This window comes from Notamacropus eugenii, chromosome 5 (assembly GCF_028372415.1).
Source record: "Notamacropus eugenii isolate mMacEug1 chromosome 5, mMacEug1.pri_v2, whole genome shotgun sequence".
In the NCBI taxonomy this organism is placed as follows: domain Eukaryota; kingdom Metazoa; phylum Chordata; class Mammalia; order Diprotodontia; family Macropodidae; genus Notamacropus; species Notamacropus eugenii.
Genome location: NC_092876.1, coordinates 30,464,075 through 30,486,955, shown reverse-complemented (window position 1 = coordinate 30,486,955; position 22,881 = coordinate 30,464,075). Strand labels below are relative to the sequence as shown.

Below are 22,881 nucleotides of genomic sequence, written 5' to 3'. Positions count from 1 at the left end.
GCTGACCAGGAGCATTCTTCTGTTTATGACCACTAAGGACAGGATGCCTGGGACCAGACACTGCCTTGAATAGTGGGACTTGTCTTATCTTGGTATTTTATGGACATATGCTATGCAGGGAAAACACAGATATCCTGGGATTGTAATTTCAATTAACACTTGGGCATTTCTCTTATCTTATTGTATTTACAACCTATCCAACTAAGAAATCTACTTTCTCAGGCTATGGTTAAACACATATGGATTTTTGAATGACACAGACATCCTAAGTTGGGATTGCTCTAAGAAGATAAAAAGTGTTCCTCAACTTGCTTATCTCAGTAAGAATTATTTTCTGGCTGTCATGTATATATGAATTCTGCTAGCTTAAGGGAAGAAACAATGTATTTATGTATATATATATATATATATATATATATATATATATATATATATATATATATATATATATATATATATATATATATACACACACACACACACACATTATATATGTATATACGTATATATGTACATATATACACACACACACATATATATATGTATATATATATACATATATATATGTGTATATATATGTATATATATATACATATATATATGTGTGTGTATATATATGTGTGTATATATATATATATATATATATATCTTAACTTGCTTGGCTCTTTTAACCAAACTTTAAGGTTGACAATGGTGTATAAGTCTACAAAAGCCTTTATGATATTAATATTCTGTAATTTACTTTGTACTGCTAAAAATCTGATTCTGTTTCTAACATCAGAGGTCCTGAGCATCTAGGATTCTTAAGATTCTCCAACCCTGTGGCTACATGATAGAAGGTGGGAAGACTCACTTCCAGGCAAAACTGAAATGTGGTATCGGTGCGGACCTGCAGCAGTTTGCCAAGGAAAGGTATGGGAGTGGGTCTGAGGGGGGTAGCTTGCCTGTTTTGTGCATGTGCTTCCAGGAAATGAGGTGGAGCCTCAGTTATATGTTCAGTGGCACAGAGAGCCAAGAAAAGCATGATAACACCATCAAACTCCATGGTGGAGCCTCAGTTATATGTTCATCAGGGCTCAGACTTATCTAAAATCTGAATCCCTTTAGGATTATGTCTTCCCAAACCTGGTACTATGGATTACATAACTTGTTTCCTTTCACCTGGGCATGGAAGGAAAGGTTACTCCAGCTGGGCCAACCAGGAAAAACTTCCTGGACAAGGGGGTTTTGGACCGGATCTCTTAGCCCCTTCTCCCTCTTCACCTCCTGTCCCATTCCTTCTTCTAGAGACTAACATGCTGACCTGGCAGGGGTACTGGTTTGGGAGTTCAATGATAGCTTTGGATCCACACCCTGCTACTGACTGCCTGTGTGACCCTGGGCAAGTGACTTCCCCCTTCTCGAGCCTCAGTTTCTTCATCTGTAAAATAGGAGAGGGGTAGGCTAGATGGCCCCTGAGGTCCTTTCTAGCTCTCAAGAGTTGAGTCCTCTCAGAATAAAATCTGATCTGACTCTTTATTTCTCCACCTGAAGAAACCCAGTGTCAGAAAAAAGAGACAGATTTGTCCAGGTCACGCAGTGAACTAGGACCAGTTTGGGCTTAATTCTAGGGATCTATTTATTTATATTTTAAATTTTATTTATTTAACTTTTAGCATTCATTTTCACAAAATTTTGAGTTCCAAATTTTCTCCCCATTTGTCCCCTCCCCCACCCCAAAACACCAAGCATTCTGATTGACCCTATCACCAATCTGCCCTCTCTTCTATCATCCCTCCCTTCCCTTGTCCCCATCTTCTCTTTTGTCCTGTAGGGCCAGATAACTTTCTATACCCCTTTACCTGTATTTCTTATATCCTAGTAACAAGAACAGAACTCGACAGTTGTTCCTAAAACTTTGAATTCCAACTTCTTTACCTCCCTCCCTCCCCACCCCTTCCTTTTGGAAGGCAAGCAATTCAATATAGGCCAAATCTGTGTAGTTTTGCAAATGACTTCCATAATAGTCGTGTTGTATAAGACTAACTATATTTCCCTCCATCCTACCCTGCCCCTCATTTCTTCTGCTCTCTCTTTTGACCCTGTCCCTCCCCAAGAGTGCTGACTTCAAATTGCTCCCTCCTCCCATTGCCCTCCCTTCCATCACGCCCCCCCACCCTGCTTATCCCCTTCTCCCCTACTTTCTTGTAGTGTAAGATAGGTTTTCATACCAAAATGAGTGTGCATTTTATTCCTTCCTTTAGTGGAATGTGATGAGAGTAAACTTCATGCTTTTCTCTCACCTGCCCTCTTTTTCCCTCCACTAAAAAGTCTTTTGCTTGCCTCTTTTATGAGAGATAATTTGCCCCATTCCATTTCTCCCTTTCTCCTCCCAATATATTTCTCTCTCACCCCTTAATTTCATTTTTTAAAGATATGATCCTATCCTCTTCAATCCACTCTGTGCTCTCTCTCTTTCTCTCTCTCTCTCTCTCTGTGTGTGTGTGTGTGTGTGTGTGTGTGTGTGTGTGTGTGTGTAATCCAACCCACTACCCAGGTACTGAAAAGTTTCAAGAATTACAAATATTGTCTTTCCATGTAAGAATGTAAACAGTTCAACTTTAGTAAGTCCCTTATGACTTCTCTCTGCTGTTTACCTTTTCATGCTTCTCTTCATTCTTGTGTTTGAAAGTCAAATTTTCTTTTCAGCTCTGGTCTTTTCATCAAGAATGCTTGAAAGTCCTCTATTTCACTGAAAGACCATTTTTTCCCCTGAAGTATTATACTCAGTTTTGCTGGGTAGGTGATTCTTGGTTTTAGTCCTAGTTCCTTTGACTTCTGGAATATCCTATTCCACGCCCTTTGATTCCTTAATGTAGAAGATGCTAGATCTTGTGTTATCCTGATTGTATTTCCACAATACTTAAACTGTTTTTTTCTAGCTGCTTGCAATATTTTCTCCTTGACCAGGGAACTCTGGAATTTGGCCACAATGTTCCTAGGAGTTTCTCTTTTTGTATCTCTTTCAGGAGGTGATTGGTGGATTCTTTCAATATTTATTTTGCCCTCTGGTTCTAGAATATTAGGGCAGTTTTCCTTGATAATTTCATGAAAGATGATGTCTAAGCTCTTTTTTTGATCAAGGCTTTCAGGTAGTCCCATAATTTTTAAATTGTCTCTCCTGGATCTATTTTCCAGATCCGTTGTTTTTCCAACGAGATATTTCACATTATCTTCCATTTTTTCATTCTTTTGGTTTTGTTTTGTGATTTCTTGGTTTCTCATAAAGTCATTAGCCTCCATCTGTTCCATTCTAATTTTGAAAGAAATGTTTTCTTCAGTGAGCTTTTGAACCTCCTTTTCCATTTAGCTAATTCTGCTTTTTAAAATATTCTTCTCCTCATTGGCTTTTTGAACCTCTTTTGCCAATTGAGTTAGCCTATTTTTCAAGGTGTTATTTTCTTCAGCATTTTTTTGGGTCTCCTTTAGCAAGGTGCTGACCTGCTTTTCATGCTTTTCTTGCATCTCTCTTATTTCTCTTCCCAGTTTTTCCTCCACCTCTCTAACTTTATTTTCAAAATTCTTTTTGAGCTCTTCCATGGCCTGAGCCCATGGAATATTTATTTTGGATGTTTGGGATACAGAAGCCTTGATTTCTATGTCTTTCCCTGATGGTAAGCATTGTTCTTCCTCATCAGAAAGGAAGGGAGGAGATATCTGTTCACCAAGAAAGTAACCCTCTATGGTCTTATTTTTTTCCCCCCTTTTCTGGGCATTTTCCCAGCCAGTGACTTGACTTCTGAGTGTCCTCTCCACACCCACCTCACCTCCAGATCTGCCCAGCCAGTGCTTGGGGTCTGAGATTCAAATGCTGCTTCCCAGCCTCAGAGCTTTGGAGGAGGGGGGCTGCTATTCAGTGTGAGATTAAGTTCAGCTGCTCAGGTGGGGTCAGGGCCGCCACACAGGGCTCAGTTCCCTCAGGGGGTTTATGCTGAGACCTTCAACAATGGATCTGAACTCCTGCCTGCTTTGGGAGCCCCTGTCTCCTGCTGCCTTCCGAGGGGGCCTGAGTTATGGGGACACCCCACTCCCTGTCAGCGAGGCAAAAAGACTCTCTCACTGACCTTTGGTGCCTGTGGGTGGAGAGACCTGCAGGGCCACTGGAGATTCCGTTCCTGAAGCCTGCTTGGCCCTGCTCCTCTTGATGCCGCGCTGCCAAGACAGAGCTGGGCTCTGCTCCAGGTCCAGTGCTCAACGGACCTTTTGCATCCATTTTTCAGGTCTCCCTGGAACAGAATTCTCCTCTACTCCATTGTTCTGTGGCTTCTGCTGCTCCAGAATTTGTTGGGACTTCTTTACAGGTAATTTATAGGCTGTGGGTTTGGAGCTAGCATATGTGTATCTTTCTACTCCGCCATCTTGGCTCCTCCCCCCAACTAAGCTTTAATGGATTTTAATTTTAAAGGTTTATTTTTGTTTCAAAGTAAAACGAGAACTATCATTTTAAAGGTTTTCAACTATTTTCTTTATAAAAGTATAGTGATTGTTAGCATCAGGACAAATTTTCAACTGTTTTAAAACAAAAGGAAACACTTTTAGAAGAAATATTTTAAAACAATCTCTTATAAAGCCTACTAAATTTTCATTTTCAAGACAATGTATTGATAAGCAGAAAAGATCTTTCTCTTTTAATCTGAATTTGTAGTCATTCCATGGCCTAAGCAAAAGTTTAGTGTTTGAACTTATAAACAACTTAATTTCTAAAAGTTTTTCTTCCAGAGTAAATGTAATCAGAAGAGGAGAAACAAGCCTGTGAAACAATGATGTACATCTGTCTATTCAGTTGTAAGGTTCAAGTCTGAAATCTCTTTTGTTTAAGACAATACAGTTATGCTAGTGAAGAGTGATAACTCGTGAGCTATCTTGTCTATGGTAATCTTCCCATTTAATCTGGCCTTTCATATTCAAATCTGTTGCCCTTAGCCTAGACTGACCTTCTTTGTTATGCCAGGGAAATTGTCTTTTGTTTATATTCCTTTTGTGCCTGTTTGGTCTTTGTCTAACCTTCATGCCAGGTTTGTCTTTTCCAGAGTGCAAGCCAGCAACTTCCAGAAAACTGCTCAGTCTATGTATCCCTTGAATAGGACCTATCAACGCAAGGACAGCTCTACATCTAGTCTCAGCAGGAAGCAATTTCAGAAGCTGAGACCTTCATCCCTTACCCCAAAAGATCTTGGGTCCTACCCCATACACAACTTCCAGGGCCTATTTTAGAGGGAAATAGCAGACAGCTTGCTCACACTGACAGTTTTAGAAGCACAGCATTCCTACAACCAATTTCATCAGTCAGCCAACGTCTTGTCCACCTTGCATTTCATTTTTGCCAGCTCCATCAAATACATCCATGAATCTTAGAGGATGCAATCCTCTTGAAATATGGCAAATGGATGTCACACATGTCCCAGAATTTGGAAGGAATAAATAACTTCATGTGACTAAACACATATTGAGGTCATACTATTGCCACCCACTGACTGGGGAATCAACAAAATTTGTTATAGATCATCTGTTCAGGTGTTTTGCAACTCTACACACAGATAATGGTCCAGCTTAAACTAGTCAAGCCTTTACTAAGTTCTGTCTTTCATACAGAATACAGCATAGAACTGGCATCCCATATAATCCTACTTGTTGAGCTGTTGTAGAATGTCACAATCATGACATAAAAGCTGTCCTCAAAACAAAAGAAAGAGGGAGAAGAAGGCAAAAGAATAAGGAGAAGAGTTGACATGATATTGTATATCTGACACCAGATAGAGGCTTATGCCTGCTCAAAAATTTCAAAAAGGCACAACACACCTCACTGATTGGACAAAAGTGAAGGTGAAATGGAACAACACAAAGACAGGCCCTGTGTTAACATGGGGGTGAGGGTGTGCTTATATTTCCACAGGAACAGATGAAGATACGATCTGGATACCGGAAAGAACCATCTGACCTCTGCCATACATTGGAGAAGATAAGGATTGAGGAAAAGAGGAAAGAAAAAAAAAGTCAAGACCACAATGAACCCATCATTGGACTGACAGGACATCATTCTGCTTCTGGGCACCCTCCAACTGACCACTGCAGCAAAAGGAACTGATTCAGAGGAAGACAGATGGACTTTTTTCACATAACCCACCTTGGGTTATGGGTGGTGAAATGGGGAGGGAAGATAGAGGAGGTAATTATGGTAGCACATAGGTCTAAGATTTTTGGGAAACAAATTGATATAGATAGAATTTTTGCTTTTATGACTGAGAAATAACGTGCTTTAATTGTACCATCACTGAATACATTGGTTTTCATATAGCTAACACTAGCATCATATCTCTAATTATGTGTCCTAGGTTTGCTTTAATGCCTATCAAAAGTAAAGGCTGGTATCTGTCTGTATCTGATCAAACTTTTAATCAGTTAATGTTGAAAGTAAAATGGAAAAGATGTATAAGTTGCATTATTTTAGGCATTATAAGCTTTGTGGCAGCATTGGCTTCCTCTGCATCAGTTGGCTTATCCATACATACAATTTAATGGATACTTTAAGGGAAACTATTGTGGTAGTGGGAAACAAAGTTGATGTTTTTGAAACAAGATTGTTCATAAGATGTGATTATAGGTTCATTTCTATTTGTGTTACTCCTTTCTATTATAATACCTCTATATATAATTTATAGATCGGGCCTCCAAAGGAAATCTTGACCCCCTGAAGCTGCAAGTGTGATTTGGGATTATGTTGCTGATACAAATCCCTTTGCATCCCCGTTCCATTGGCTCATATCTATATTACCTCTATCCCTTTGTTTCTCTGTATGGCCACCTATTCATGGGTGCCTTCTCTCTCATGGGTAAGCTTTTCAAACCCAAGTACCTTATCTCTCGTTGCAACAAAAGAAAGGGGGAATTGTTGAGGGCCAGGGTGGAGTGTGGTTGACAAGATCAGGATAGACCTTAGGGGAAAATGTTCTTTGAGACTGTGCTCATTAACATCTGGAATGGCTCTCCATGCCCCCCAGATGTTGCGGTCTCCTTGAGAGAAACGAGAATTACAGAAAACAAGGGATATGTAAAATAGATGCCCTCTAGGCTAACAGTCTTTAAAGACAATAAGACTGGCCAAATCACTGGGACAGGAGATGAGCAGAATGTCATGTAGACCTGCAGTTTCTGTCTATATATACCCTAACCCTTGGATCAATAAATGGAATTGATCTATCTTTTCCTGCCTCCCGTGTCTTTCTTCTTCACCACATCACTGAGCCATGTGGGGACTCAGGCCATCCGCCACAGGCTTACTTCCCTTGTTAAATATGTCTATGGTATAGACAACATTCCACACTTATGCCTCCTTAACCTCTTAAATTAAGGCAAGAAAATTCATTATTTCAATTCTTTTCTTGAAAATTCTCTTATTCATTGTGATAATGCAACATTCTTTCCATTTTCATTTCCATCATCACTGTGTAAGTTGCTTCCCTAGTTCTGCTCATTTCACTCTGTATCCATTCTTATAAATCTGCTCAGGCTTCTCTGAATCCTTCTTATTTATAGTTCCTTATAGCAAGGTGATATTCCATTACATTCATGGCCCACAACTTGCCTTGTGATTTCCCAGAGGATGAACTTTCTTCTTGCTTCAACAAAAATGCCATTATCAATATTTTATAGTATATGGGGAATTTCTTTCTGTCTTTGCCCTGTATGGGACATACATCTAGTGATGGATCTCTGGGTGAAAGAATATGGATGTTTTAGTTATTTTTTAAAAAGCGTAATTCTAAATTGCTTTCCAGAATCAACCTCTTCTTTTATACAAATAAGAAAGTACAGGTCTCAGGATGGGGAATAGGACTGGCCCAAGGTCAAAGTCACATGATGAGTGAGTGGCAGGACAGGGACTGCAACTTAGGTCCAGTGACTCTTAACCCAGTGAAGTTCTTAACTCTCAAGCCAAACCGTCTCCCAGGAAGGAGAAGAATGGTCCATTGATGGGAGAAACAAAGCCATAACATGGAGAAAACATGTCCTTGACTCTGACCTCTGCTATTATTGTAACTCAACAAAAGTCCAACGGGAAGGGATTTACCTTTCTGACAACCTCAGACTCATTTTTCTTCTGTGGTGAGTCTAAGCTCTCACTCTAATTTCATGGGGCTAAAAGCCTATAAACACCCTTGGGGTACAAGTGAAACTCATTGGAATGTTGGGAAGATTACTGCTCTAGGGATACCAAGCTCATTTTCCTTTCAAGGGAAATTCAAACCATAAAGTAGTGCTGTGAACCTGGAGGACTATATAAGGTCCAATGGGGGAAGTAGGACTCATTAGACATGGTGAAAAGTTGACTTGATTATTTAGGGGCTAATCTGAATCTTTTCTGTTTTCTGTACATAATGTGGAATGAAGTAAATGCTATATTTTACCAGCTAAGCATTTTTATCTTAAGTGCTTATACAGAGACTGGGAATACTGTCCCCATAATCACGAGCTCAATTGAAGATACATTCTGATGTTTCCAAAAAGAAACTCTAATTGGGGGCAAAATGAATCATAGAGAACAACTATTTTGGAGGAGTTCCCAAAATTAGATTCAGTCCATATAAGTCCTGAACCTGTAATTCTGGACTATATGTTATGTTATTATACTGTAGTGCCACAAAGTAAAAACAGTGCTTCAGGAGTAGTCTGACTAGGGCAGAAAACAAACTATCTCCACTCTAGTTCTGGACACTGTATCTTGCTGTTGCTACCTGAGTCTTACTTAGTTCCTTTGGGGCTGTCATAACACCCTGTTGACTAGTTTGGAATTTGAACTAATCCCCTCTGATCTTTTCCACATGATCTGTTATGTAAAACCTATTCTATTCGAATTGAACTATTTTTTAAAATAAAAATAAAATTATATCCCTATTAATATCATTTTGTCATAGGTTCATCCCATTATTTCAACCAGTCAAAGTTTTTTGAATCCCAACTCTGTTATCCTATTGGTTAGTTCTCCAGCCAGGATTTGTGTCCTCTGCAAATGTGAGAAGGTCTATGTCTTCATCCAAGTCACTGATGAACATGTTAAATAGCATAGTGACAAGAACAGAACCCCAGGACACTTCAGTGAAGGCCTCCCTTCAAGGACTTGTACCTATGAGTAGTAATTCTTTGGATCCAAGCATTCAGAGGGTCACAAAGATCATAGATTTAGAGTTAGAAGGGACCTCTGTGGTCATTAAATCCAACTCTTGCCTTTTATAGATGAGGAGACTGAGGCCCAGAGAGGGAAAGTGACTTACCCAGGGTCAGATATCTAGCAAATGTTGGAGGGAACATTTGAACTCGGGTCTTCCTGACTCTGAACCCTATGCTGAACACACTGTGCCATCATGCCTCTAACCTAGAACTGAGTCTACCTGACTGCTCTCTCATCTAGCCCATATCTCCTTTTTCTCATATTTTCCCCTAATTAGAATCACCCCCTCAACCTTCTTGCTGCTACATACAATCTGACTGCCCCCTTTGTTATTCAGTTGTTTCAGTTGTGTGTGACACTTGATGACCCTATTTGAGAGTTTCTTGGCAAAGATACTGGAGTGGTTTGCAATTTTTCTCTCCAGTTCATTTTACATATGAGGAAACTGAGGCAAATAGGGTTAAGTGATTTGCCCAGGATCACCTAGCTAGCAAATGTCTGAAACTGGATTTGAACTCAGGAAAATGAGACTTCAGATCCAGTACTTTATTTATTATGCTACCTAGCTGCATGTTGAGGCCTTAAGTAAATCCCTTCCCCTCTCTTGGCCTCAATTTTCCTATCTGTATGTAGAAGGGATTGGTAGTTCTTTGAATGATGAGATATGATCAGATCAGATCAGATCAACACTTATGACCTAAATCTTCCTCCCAAAGAGGGGAGAGCTAGAGAGAGACACACACAGAGATGCAGAAACAGAGATAGAGACATAGTCATAGAGAGAGAGATATAAATAAAGAGAGAGAGAGAGAGAGAGAGAGAGAGAGAGAGAGAGAGAGAAGCAAAGAAGCATTCAGGGATAGTGAGACAAAGGAAAGAGCCAGAGAGACAAAGACAGACCACAGAGTGACAGGGGCAGACAGAAATGGACAAAGAGAGACAGAGACTAAGGTAGAAATTGGTCACAAGTGAGTAGTATGATGCAAGGAAAAGCTCTCATTTGTAAGCTAAGAAACTTCCAGTCTTTTTTTTCTCTTGCACAGTTTTCTCCGTGTACAAACTGAAAAAGTCCCTTTCCCACAGTAACTTCATCTGTAATCTGAAGGTATTGGATTCCGCGACATCTAAGCTGTGTTCCACCTTCCGGGAGCCAACTGGAGTAACAGACTCTGCTGCTTTGGGGTTCAGACTTTATTAATATATCCTAAATCTCCCCACCCAGGAGGTGTACAGGTGCCTTCTACTTCTGCTGTTTCTGCCTGGGCTCATCCTCATCCTAGAGGCAGGAATGAGATGGTGTAACTGCAGGGAATGGTGGCAAAGCAATCTTGGGGGAGATATCGATGGTCTCTTTTGGGAGTGGAGATTGGAAATGAAAGCTCTGCAGGATGGTGGTAAGAAAGAGGAACAGCTCCATTCTGGCCAATCCTTCACCAAAACAGTAGTGTTTGCCTGAGGAGCCAGTAAGAGCTGGTCAGAGTGGAGAAAGCCCTTCAAACAGGGACTGTCTGGCATGGGAAGGGGCTTAGAATGTCAGTCCTGGGCTCTTCCAGGGGCTAAGGTCCCTTCCTTCGAAAAGAGAATGTCAGAGATGGGAGGAAACTAGAGGTCACAATGAAAAGTTGGCCTATAGTAAATTAGATATTGACTAATTGTGTCACTTTGGGTAAGTCACTTTCCCTCTCTCAGTCTCAAAATTAGAAGATTGGACTCTATGACACTTAACGTTGCTTCCAGCCTTAAGTTTATAGTTCCTTAGGACAAAAAAAGTGCCAGAACTGTAAGGAACCTTAAAACACAGAAAAATCAAAATTGGAAGGGATTTTAGGATAGAGAATGTCATCATTGGTAGATAACTTAGAAAAAGACAAGTATCACAGAACATATTTGGGTCTTGTGCCACAAAAGACTTCCTCTAGCAGGAGCTCATCTGTAATAAGTAAAGATTCTGGAAACTTCCTACTTTGTCTAACTCATCTTGGTAATTAGCTGCTAAGCTTTTTTTTGTTTGTTTGTCTTTAAGCTGATGAAGGACCACAAGTGCTATTAATATCTACTAAATTTTGATGCCCAAAGTCAATGCCCCATTGCCACACCCTAGGTATGGGTGTGTCTAGATCACAGGACATCAGAGGTAGCAGGGCTCTTGCGACATGGAGTTGCTCTTATTCCTCAACCTTCTTACACTTCTTTCTCAACAGAGCCCTTTGCCTCTTTTGAAGAGACAATGAAAACCATCCCTTGTGAGATCCTTCTTCTAACCTATGGAACACTTCAAAAGCTCTCTATACTATCTTTTATTCTCTCTGTCATTCGTCCACAGTCTGTCAAAGCAGTGGCCCTCCTCCTTCCTGTTCTCTTGATTCCATCCCTCCCAATCTCACAGAATTCTTCAATTGAATTTGTGCATTCTAAACTAATTGGTGTATCTGCTTTTGCCTAAATTGATCATTTCATTTTCATCAAAGAAGCTCTAAGTTGAAGTGCCCTCCCCCTCCCCCTTGCTTACAAGTCAGCTTTGGTACCACCTCCTACAGGAAGCCTTTCCTGATGCTTTCAGTGGTCCCATTTGCAAATTATCTTGTAATTACTTCTCTTTTCTCCCTAAACTTGGCCCCCTCCAGTAAAATGTAAACTCCTTGAGGGCAGAGACAGTTTTTTCTAGTCTTTGCCCCCCATCTTAGAAGTACTTTGAATTGAATGTTAGAATGGAGAAGGATCTTAAATGTCATCTAGTCCAACGACCATATTTTACAAATGAGGAAACTGAGGCCCAGAGAAGGGAAGGTATTTGAGTTAAATTACAGGTCCATGGAGTCCTGAGATGATAGATGCTGAGTTGGAAAGGACCTCAGACACTCTGGAGTAACAGACCTGAATTTCACAAATTAGGAGACCAAGGCCCAGGGAGACGATGTGATTTGCCCAAGGTCACGCAGGTAGGGAATTTTAGAGAGGGGACTTGACCAAGGACCTCTCACTTCAGGGTCAGGGCTTTTTCTAGTGTATATACTTCTTCCTTAAAGAAGGAGGGACTCTGGTGTTATTTGGGGGATGTACTTTCTGGAAGTCTTGGCCCCCCTCTGGCATCTATCTGGAACCATCCCACTTCCACATAAGAAACTTGGTCAATGTAAATTGACCTGAGGGGTAACAGGATGAATTGAGAGTAGACTGAAGGAAAGGAAGGATTTATCATACACTGGCCATACTGGTTGGTACTAGGGATGAGAATGGGGGTCATGGAGGGGAAGAGGGAAAGCTTTCCTGCTCACCAGTGGAGAAGGGGACAAAGGCATCACTTTTCTTGAACGGGCCCTTTTCATCCAGGAAGTGTTGGGGCTTGAAGGCTTCAGGACAGGCAAAGAAGTGGCAGTCCCTCAGTACTGAGCCAAGCATGGGAAAAACTTCTGTGCCTTATAGTGGGGATGAGAAAGAACAACAAAAAAATGATGGATCAATGAAGAGAGGAGGGTGGAAGGAAGGAGAGACAAAGATAGGGAAAGAAGCTGGGGGAGGGAAGAGAGGAGAGAGACAGGTAGAGACCTAGAGACAGAGACAGAGAGGGAGACAGACGGAGAGAAAAGGAGACAGAAAGATGAGAGCGAGAGAGCGATCAAGAATGAAAGAAAATATTTTGTTTCAGAGACGATAAAATTATGTGGAACTTTGAACACTAGTCTTGGAGGCAAGAAAACCTGAACTTAAGTTGTCTTCAACACAAACTGGCCATGTGACCTGGGTAAGTCACTTAACCTTAAGACTGTAATTTGCAGAGAAGGTGCCAACTTGAATCAGCTGAAGGAGTCCCCCATATCAATGAAATTCTAAGACCAGTCCTTATCTTTGTATTTTGTATCCAAATATGCAGACACATGTTCTTTGACCTCATAGAATGGAAAGTTCTTGAAAGCAGAATCTGTTTTATCTTTGCCTTTGTATTCCCATCAATTCCAGTGCCTTGCTCATGTTGCTGATTGAATGGTTAGGAGGGAGAATTAATAAGACTTGAATTATATTAACGGTGATAATGCTAAGTGTAGTAGGAGAGGGAATTGGTCAGAACACCCCTGATCAATTCATTTCCGCCTTCTCTAGTTCAGCTGTAAGTCCCAAAGAATTTTCACTTCATTATCCCTTTAGAGTGAAAATATTGTCTTTGGATTCTTTGGAGGGGCAGCTTGCCTTTGACTGATGGAAGAACAACTATGCCTTTGGTGGCCTGAAAAAATGGAGTTTCTTTGGTCTGGACACATTGAAAACAGGAGGCATATTCAAAGAGGATGACCTCTGGCAGTCAAGAGGAGACACAGCAGATTTTTGCTTCCAGGAGCCAAGATGGTGGAGTGATCGGTAACTGCCATTTCCCTTCCCTTGACCTTGAGCAGCCCAGAGATTATCTCCCCAGAAAATCCTTGAGACAGTGGGAGCAGCAGAAGTGGTAAACAGACTCTCAGCATGGGAGGCAAGAAAGATTGCTAAGGAGGCCTGTTTCTATGGCCAAAGGCGGCCAGTGCAGGATCAGAGCTGTCCCAGACAGTCCCACCTCAACAAACTGGGAGGAGATCCTGAACCCCAGGGAGTGAAACCAGCAACTGCCAACAACAGGACTGCAGGTATGCCTCAGCACCCCAGAGGAATCGGAAAGACACTAGTGCAGAAAGCTGAGCTTGCCTGTGCTCTAGCTCAGCAGAGGAGCCTCTGGCATCCAGACCACCCTTCCCTCACACTTAATGAGATTCCTCCAGGGTAACTTCAGGGAAACCCCAAAAGACCCAACTGGCCTCTGCTTTCAAACACCAGGCAGCTCAGCACCAGGTAAGCTGCAGCATTTAATTTCTAGCTGAAAGAACCAGAGGCTACAACACACAAAGCCTCAAGTTTTAGGCATTAGCACTGTGGGACAGAATTCCCTGTGCTACAGATGCAGAGATCTACCTTAAAAGCCAGGAAAAGGGTTATTATGATGAGTAAAAAGCAAAGCAAAAAGGAAAAGAGCATAGAATCTTTCTATGGGGACAAGGACCAAAACACAAATACCAAAGAGGTCACCATGGAGACTCTACTGCCATTCGAAACTTCAGAAGGCAATACGAAGCACAAAGTCCAGAAGCACAAAGAACTCTGGAAGGATTTTAAAACCAAAATTAGAGAAATGGAAGAAAAACTGGCCAATCACTTTAAAAATATGAAAAAAGAATTCACTGACGAGAACAGCTCCTTAAAAAGGAAAACTGGACAAATGGAAAAGGAAGTACAAAACCCAACTGGTGAAAATAACTCCTTAAAAGGAACGATTAGACAGATGGAAAAACAGATACAAAAGTTAACTGAAGAAAATAATTTGATAAAAAATAGAATCGGGCAAGTAGAAGCTAATGAATCTATGAGACATCAAGAATCACTCAAACAGAAACAAAAGAATGTAAAGACAGACGAAAATGTAAAATATCTAATTGGAAAAACAACTGACCTGGAAAATAGATCCAGGAGAGAAAAATCTAAGGATTATTGGCCTACCAGAAAGCCATGATGAAGAAAAGAGCCTGGACAATATAATCCAAGAAATCATCAAAGAAAATTGCCCAGAAGTCCTAGATCCAGAGGGCAAAATAGTCATCGAAAGAATCCACTGTTCACCTTCTGAAAAGGGACTTCAAACTAAAAATACCAAGGAATATCATTGCCAAATTCCAGAACTATCAAGTGAAGGAGAAAATACTGTAGGCAGCCAGAAACAAACCATGGAAATATCAAGGAGCTACAGTTAGGATCTCACAGGACCTTGCAGCTGCCCCATTAAAAGATCAAAGGAATTGGAATATGATATTGCATAAGGCAAAGGAGCTGGGACTACAACCAAGGATTAATTATCCAGCAAATTTGAGCATACTATTTCAGGCAAGGAAATGGACATTCAATGAAATAAGGGATTTCCAGACCTTCCCGATGAAAAGGTCAGAACTAAATAGAAAATTTGATCTTCAAATGCAGGTCTCAAGAGAGGCAGAAAAAGGTAAATGGGGAAAAAAAATCTTGATGCATAATATGGGCAAGCTGTTTACACCCCTATGAGGAAGATGATACTTGTTAATCTTGAGAATTATATATTTGTTATGAAAAGTAAAAGAGATATACATTGATAGAGGAAATGGGTATAAATTAAATGATGTATTGATGACAAATGTGATTTAAGAGTGTAAGGGATTGTAATGGGAGATGTGAAAAGTAAGAGGCAGAAAAAAAATAAATTCCATCACAGGAAAAGGCACAAAAATATGTTACAGTAGAGAGAAAGAGGGCAAAGAGATGACTATAGTTTGAGAGGTACCCTCATCTGATTGGATTCAAGGAGGGTACAACAAATTCAGTTAAGTATAGAAATACAACTATCTCTATAGGTAATAGGAGGGGAAGCAGGAAAGAAAAGGGTGGGGAGGCTAAAAGGGAGGGAAGAAGTAGTAAGGGAAAAGTGGAATAAAAGGGAAGGGTCTTAAAGAAGGGAGGGAAGACTGAGGGAGGCAGTGGTCAAAAATTAAAACGCAATTGGAGAGGGGAAGGGAGAAGGGAGAACTAAAAGCATAAACAAGGGGAAAGGGGATGGAGGGAAAGACACAGATAGTAATCATAACTGTGAATGCGAATGGGATGAACTCTCCCATAAAACGGAGACGGGTAGCAGAATGGATTAAAAACTATAATCCAACAACAAGTTGTTTACAGGAAACACATTTGAAAAGGGAAGATACACATAGGGTAAAAGTAAAAGGCTGGATCAGAATTTATTGTGCTTCAGCTGATGTAAAAAAAGCAGAGGTAGCAATCCTAATCTCAGACAAAGCAAAAGCAGAAATAGATCTAATCAAAAGAGATAAGGAAGGAAACTATATCCTGCTCAAAGGCACCACAGACAATGAAGCAATTTCATTACTAAACATATATGTTCCAAAGTGGTATAGCATCCAAATTCATAGAGGAGAAGTTGAGGGAGTTACAGGAAGAAATAGACAGCAAAATTAAACTAGTGGGGGACCTCAACCTCCCCCTCTCTGAATTTGATAAATCTAACCTCAAAATAAACAAGCAATAAGTCAATGTGGTGATTAGAACTCTGGATAAGGTAGATATGATAGGTTTCTGGAAAAAACTGAATGGGGATAGAGAGGAATATACCTTTTTCTCAGTGGTACACGATACATATACAAAAATTGACCATATACTAGGCCATAAAAACCTCACAATCCAGTACAGAAAGGCAGCGATAGTTAATGCATCCTTCTCAGATCGTAATGCAATAACACTTATATGTAATCAAAGGCCATGAAAGCATAAACCAAAAACTAATTAGAAACTAAACAATCAAATCCTAAAGAATGAGTGAGTTGTACAACAAATTATAGAAACAATCAACAACTTCATTCAAGAGAATGACAATAATGAGACAACCTACTCAATCTTATGGAATACTGCAAAAGCGGTTCTTAGGGGAAGTTTCATGTCTTTGAGTGCCTACATGAATAAAATAGAGAAAGAGGAGATCAATAGATTGGGCATGCAGCTGAGAAAGCTCGAAAAAGAACAAATTGAAAATCCCCAAGTAAATACCAAATTAGAAATACTAAAAATCAAAGGAGAGATTAATAAAATTGAAATTAAGGAAACTATTGAACTAATAAATAAAACTAGGAGTTGGTTTTATTAAAAAACCAACAAAATTGATAAACCTTTGATCAATTTGATTAAAACAAATAAAGAAGAAAACCAAATTACCAATATCAAAAATGAAAAGGGTAAAATCACTTCCAATGAGGAGGAAAATAAAACAATAATAAGAAATTACTTTACTCAACTGTATGCCCATAAATTCGACAATCAATATGAGATGGATGATTATTTCAAAAGACACAAATTGCCCAGACTAGCAGAGGAGGATGTTGAATACCTAAACAACCTCTAAATAACCTCTCAGAAAAAGAAATTGGACAAGTCACCAATGAACTCCCTAGGAAGAAAATCTCCAGGGCCTGATGGATTCACAAGTGAATTCTATCGAACATTAAGAATAATTAATTCCAATACCATATAGACTATTTTGAAAAATTGAGGAAGGAGTCCTCCCAAATTTCTTTTATGATACAAACATGGTTTTGATACCTAAACCAGGAAGAACCAAGACAGACAAAGAAAATTATAGACCAATTTCTCTAATGAATATAGATGCAAAAATTTTAAATAAGATTTTAGCAAAAAGAATACAGCATCTAATCACAAAAGCAATGCATTACCATCAAGTAGGATTTATACCAGGAATACAGGACTAGTTCAATATTAGAAAAATTATTAACATTATTGAGTATATCAACAACAAAGTAACAGGCACCATATGATTATCTCAATAGATGCAGAAAAAGCTTTTGAGAAAATACAACACTCATTCCTATTGAAATCACTGGAGAACATAGGAATAAATGGAACTTTCCATAAAATAATAAGAAGTATCTACCTAAAACCTTCAGCAAGCATTATATGCAATGGGGATAAGCTAGATACATTTCCCATAAGATCAGAGGTGAAACAAGGATGTACATTATCACCACTTTTATTCAGTATGGTACTGGAAATGTTCCCTGTAGCAATAAGAGAAGAAAAAGAAATTGCAGGAATTAGAATAGGCAAAGAAGAAACTAAGTTATCGCTCTTTGCAGATGATATGTTGATACACTTAGAGAATCCTAGAAGATCAAGTAAAAACTACGTGAAATAATAAACAACTTTTGCAGAGTTTCAGGTTACAAAATAAACCCACACAAATCTGCTGCATTTCTTTATATTATTAACAAAGTCCAACAGCAAGAAATAGAAAGAGAAATCCCATTTAAAGCTACAATAGACACTATAAAATATTTGAGAGTCTTCCTGCCAAAACAAGCCCATGGACTATGTGAACAAAATTATAAAACGTTGTTCTCGCAGATAAAGTCAAATCTAAGTAAATGGAAAAGCATCAGTTATTCATGGGTAGTCCAAGCCAATATAATAAAAATGACAATTCTGCATAAATTAATTTACTTATTTAGTGCCATCCCAATCAAAGTATCAGAGAATTATTTTCTAGAGCTGGAAAAAATAATATAAAAATTCATTTGGAAGAACAAGAGGTCCAGAATATGAAGGGAACTAATGAAAAGTAATGCTAGGGAAGGTGGCCTACCGCTACCAGATCTCAAGTTGCATACAGCAGCAGTTATCAAAACCACTTGGTATTGGCTTAGAAGCCAAAGACTGGACAAGTGGAATATGCTAGGTACTCAAGACAATGATTATAGCAATCTACCGTTTGATAAACCCAAGGACCCCAACTTCTGGGATAAGAACTCGCTGTTTGACAAAAATTTCTGGGAAAACTGGACAACAGTGTGGCTGAAACTAGGCTTAGACCAATGCCTGACACCATACACAAGAATAAAGTCCAAATGGGTACACTATCTAAGTATAAAGATTGATACTATGGACAAATCGATGGAGCAAGAACTAGTGTATTTATCAGATTTGTGGAGAAGGGAAGAATTGTTGGCTAAAGAAGAGATAGAAAGAATTATGAAGTGCAAGATGGATAATTTTGATTACATTAAACTGAAAAGTTTTTGTACAACCAAACCCAATGCAACCAAGATTCAAAGGGGTGCAGAAAACTGGTGAAAATTTTTTTGCAAATAGTGTCTGTGATAAAGGCCCCATTTCTCAATTATGTAGAGAATTGAATCAAATTTATAATAATATGAGTGCTTTGTGCACAGCAATGGCAATATTGTACAATGATTAACTATGAAGGACTTCCATAAACTAACTTTGAGCTTTATTCATTATTTGAATGGTTTTCTTACTTTCAATTTTATTTACTTCTTTGATTGGCAGACTTTCTAATTTGGCGTTTAACTGAGGATTTTTAATTTTTTTTTTTCTGGGTTGTTTAGTTGTATGCCCAATTGATTGATCTGCTCTTTCTCTATTTTCTTAATCTAAGGATTTGTAGGTATAAATGTTCTCCCCAATACTTCTTTGGCTGCATCCCGTAAATTCTGGTATAGTGTCTCATTGTTGGCATCCTCTTTAAAGAATTTATTGATTGTTTCTACAATTTGTTCTTTGACCCACTTATCTTTTGGAATTCTACCAGTTTCCAATTAATGTTAATCTATATTTCCCCTGTCCTTTATTTAATGTATTTTTATTGCATTAAGGTCTCAAGAAGGATGCACGTAATATTTCTGCTTTTCTGCATTTGGTTGTGAGGTTTTTATGACTTAATATATGGTCAAATATTTAACATTTTATTTTCCCTAGCTACAAAGAAAAACAATTTTACCATTCATTTTTAAAATTTTGAGGCCTAAATTCTCTTCCTTCCTGCCTCTCCAACTCCCTCCCCCACTGAGAAGGCAAGCAATTCAGTATAGGCTATATATGTGTAGTCATGCAAAACATTTCCATAATAGTCATATTGTGAAAGAAAACATTGGCAAAATACTCACGAAAAATAAAGTAAAAAAAATGCATGCTCCAATCTGTATTCAGAAACCATCAATCAATTCTTTCTCTGGGGATGGATACCATTTTTCACCATAAGTCCTTCAGAATTGTCTTTTATCGTTGTATTGCTGAAAATAGCTAAGTCATTCATAGATATTCATCTTACAATAAGCTGTTACTTTGTACATAGTTCCAAATTGCTCTACAGAATGGTTGTATCAGTTCACAACTCCAGCAAAAGTGCATTGATGTCTCATTTTCCCCACATTCCCTCTAATATCCACCATTTTTCTTTTCTGTCCTACTAGCCAAGCTAGTAGGTATGAGATAGTACCTCAGAATTGTTTTAATTTGCATTTCTCCAATCAATAGTGAGTTAGAACATTTTTAAAATATGGGTAGAGGTAACTTTGATTACTTCGTCTGAAAACTGATTATATCTTTTGATCAGGTATCAGTTGATGAATGACTTTTATTTTTTCTTAAGTTTGACTCAGTTCTCTATATGTTTGAGAAATAAAACCTTTATCAGAAAAAATTGCTTCAAAATTTTTTTCATAGTAACTGTTGCCCACGTATTTCCTTCCATCCTATTCACCACCACTCTTTATTCTACTCTCTCTCTCTTTTAACTCTATCCGTCCTCAAAAGTGTTTTGACCACCCCTCCCCAAATCTATACTTCCTTCTATCATCCCACCTTCTCTTATTCCTTTCCCCTCCTACTTTCCTGTAGGGTAAGATAGATTTCTACACTCAATTAGGTGTGTATGTGACTCCCTTTTTGAGCCTATTCTGATTAGAATAAGGTTCATTCACTCCCCCTCACCTCTGCCTGCTCTTCCCCTCCACTATAAAATCATTCTCTTGACTCCTTCATGTGAGATAATTTACACCATTCTACCTCTCCCTTTCTCTTTCTCTCTGTACATTCCCCTCTCATGCCTTAATTTTATTTTTTTAGATATCATCCCTTCGTATTCAGCTCACACCTGTGCACTCTATATACACGCATTCTAACTTCATACACTAGTAATGAGAAAGGTCTCATGAGTTGAAAATATCATCTTCCCAAGTAGGAATGTAAACAGTTTAACCTTACTAAGTCCGTTATGTTTTCCCTTTCCTGATTACTTTTTAATGCTTCTCTTGAGTCTTGTATTTGAAAGTCAATCTTTCTATTCCACTCAAGTCTTTCCATCAAGAATGCTTGAAAGCGAAGGAATAGAGCCAATATGGCAGAGTAGAACCAGGGACCCGCTTGAGCTCTTCCCCTAACCCCCTCATAAAACCTTTAAAAATTACTCTTAACAAATTCTAGAGCAGCAGAAGTCACAAAATAACAGTCGGAAACAAATTTGCAGCCCAAGAGAATCTGGAAGGTCGACAGGAAGAGTCTATCACATTTGGCTGAGAGCAGAGCATAGTTTAGCATGGGCCACATGAACACAGACAGAGATGGAGCAGGCTTTAGGGGACTGAATCCCTGGAGGCAATTTCCAGACTTCTCAACCCACAAGTACCAAAGACAGCTGTGAAGGTGAGTGAGAAAGGTCTCTCACCTGGCTGAGAGACCAGGGCTCCCAACCCTGGCACTGGCCTCAGGGCAGCAACAGCTCCTACCTAAGCTGCCACTGTTTCTGAAGTGATACACTTAACAAAGAGCTCAAAGGTCAAATGATTGGCTAGGAGGATGAGCAAAGGAGTAGAAAAAAGCAGACTATAGATTCTTACTTGCTCCATGAAAAGTTATTTTCTTATATCATTGGTAATGAGGAAGATCAAGGTATGCAACCAGAAGAAGACAACAAAGTCAAGGCTCCTGAATCCAAAGCTTCCAAAAAAATGAATAGGTCTCAGGTCATGGTAGAGGTCAAAAAAAGATTTTGAAACTCAACTAAGAGAAGTGGAGGAAAAATTTGAAAGAGAAGTGAGAGTGATGCAAGAAAATCATCAAAAATGAGTCAACAGCTTGGTAAAGGAGACACACAAAAAATTGAAGATAATAACACCTTAAAAAAGAGACTTCGTCAAATAGCAAGAGGAGTTCAACCAGCCACTGAGGAGAAGAATGACTTAAAAAACAGAATGGGCCACATGGAAAAGGAAGTCCAAAAGCTCACTGAAGAAAATAATTCTTTAAACATTCGAATGAAACACATGGAGACGAATGACTTTATGAGAAATCAACAAATTATAAAACAAAACCAAAAGAATAGAAAAATAGAAGACAATGTGAAGTATCACATTGGAAAATCAACTGACCTGGAAAATGAGTCCAGGAGAGATCATTTAAAATTATTGTAGTAACTGAAAGCCATGATCAAAAAAAAGTATCTAGACATCATCTTTCAAGAAATTATCAAGGAAAACTGTCCTAATATTCTAGAACCAGAGTAGAAAATAGAAATGGAAAGAATCCATTGATCACCTCCTGAAAGACATACCAAAAGGAAAACTCCTATGAATATTGTAGCCAAATTCCAGAGTTCCCAGGTCAAGGAGAAAACATTGCAATCAGCCAGAAAGAAACAATTCAAGTATTGTGGGAAAACAATCAAGATAACACAAGATTTACCAGCTTCTACACTAAGGGATGAGAGGTCTTGGAATGTTGTATTCCAGAGGTCAAAGAAACTAGGATTAAAACCAAGAATCACCTCCCCAGCAAAGATGAGTATAATACTTTAGGGAGAAATGGAATTTCAATGAAATAGAGGACTTCCAAGCATTCTTGTTGGAAAGATAAGAGCTGAATAGAAAATCTGACTTTCAAATATGAGAATCAAGAAAAGCATGAAACTGTAAACAGCAAAGAAAAAACCACAAAGGACTTATCAAAGGAGAACTGTTTACATTACTACATGGAAAGATGATATTTGTAACTCATGAGATGTTTCTCAGTGTTAGGGTAGTTGGAGGGAATATATGTGTATTTTCTATTTATGTACGTGTGTGTGTGTGCATGTGTGTGTGTGTGCGTGTGTGTGTGTGTGTGTGTGTGTATGGAGACAGAGAGAGCACAGGGTGAGATCAATATGAAGGGATGATATCTAAAACTAAAATTTGAGAGGAATGTACTGGGAGAAAGAGAAAGGGAGAGGTTGAATGTAATAAACCATCTCACACAAATGAGACAAGAAGGAG

General features: G+C 39.0%; 1 protein-coding gene across 1 annotated transcript in view; it reads right to left on the bottom strand.

Moving 5' to 3' along the window:
• Nucleotides 1-22,881, bottom strand: part of LOC140507450 (cytochrome P450 2G1-like) — a 54,298-nt gene that overhangs the window by 17,864 nt on the left and 13,553 nt on the right. The window contains 2 exon segments of the mRNA XM_072615537.1: nt 854-925; nt 928-982. Coding sequence (XP_072471638.1) covers nt 854-925; nt 928-982 — 127 coding nt within the window.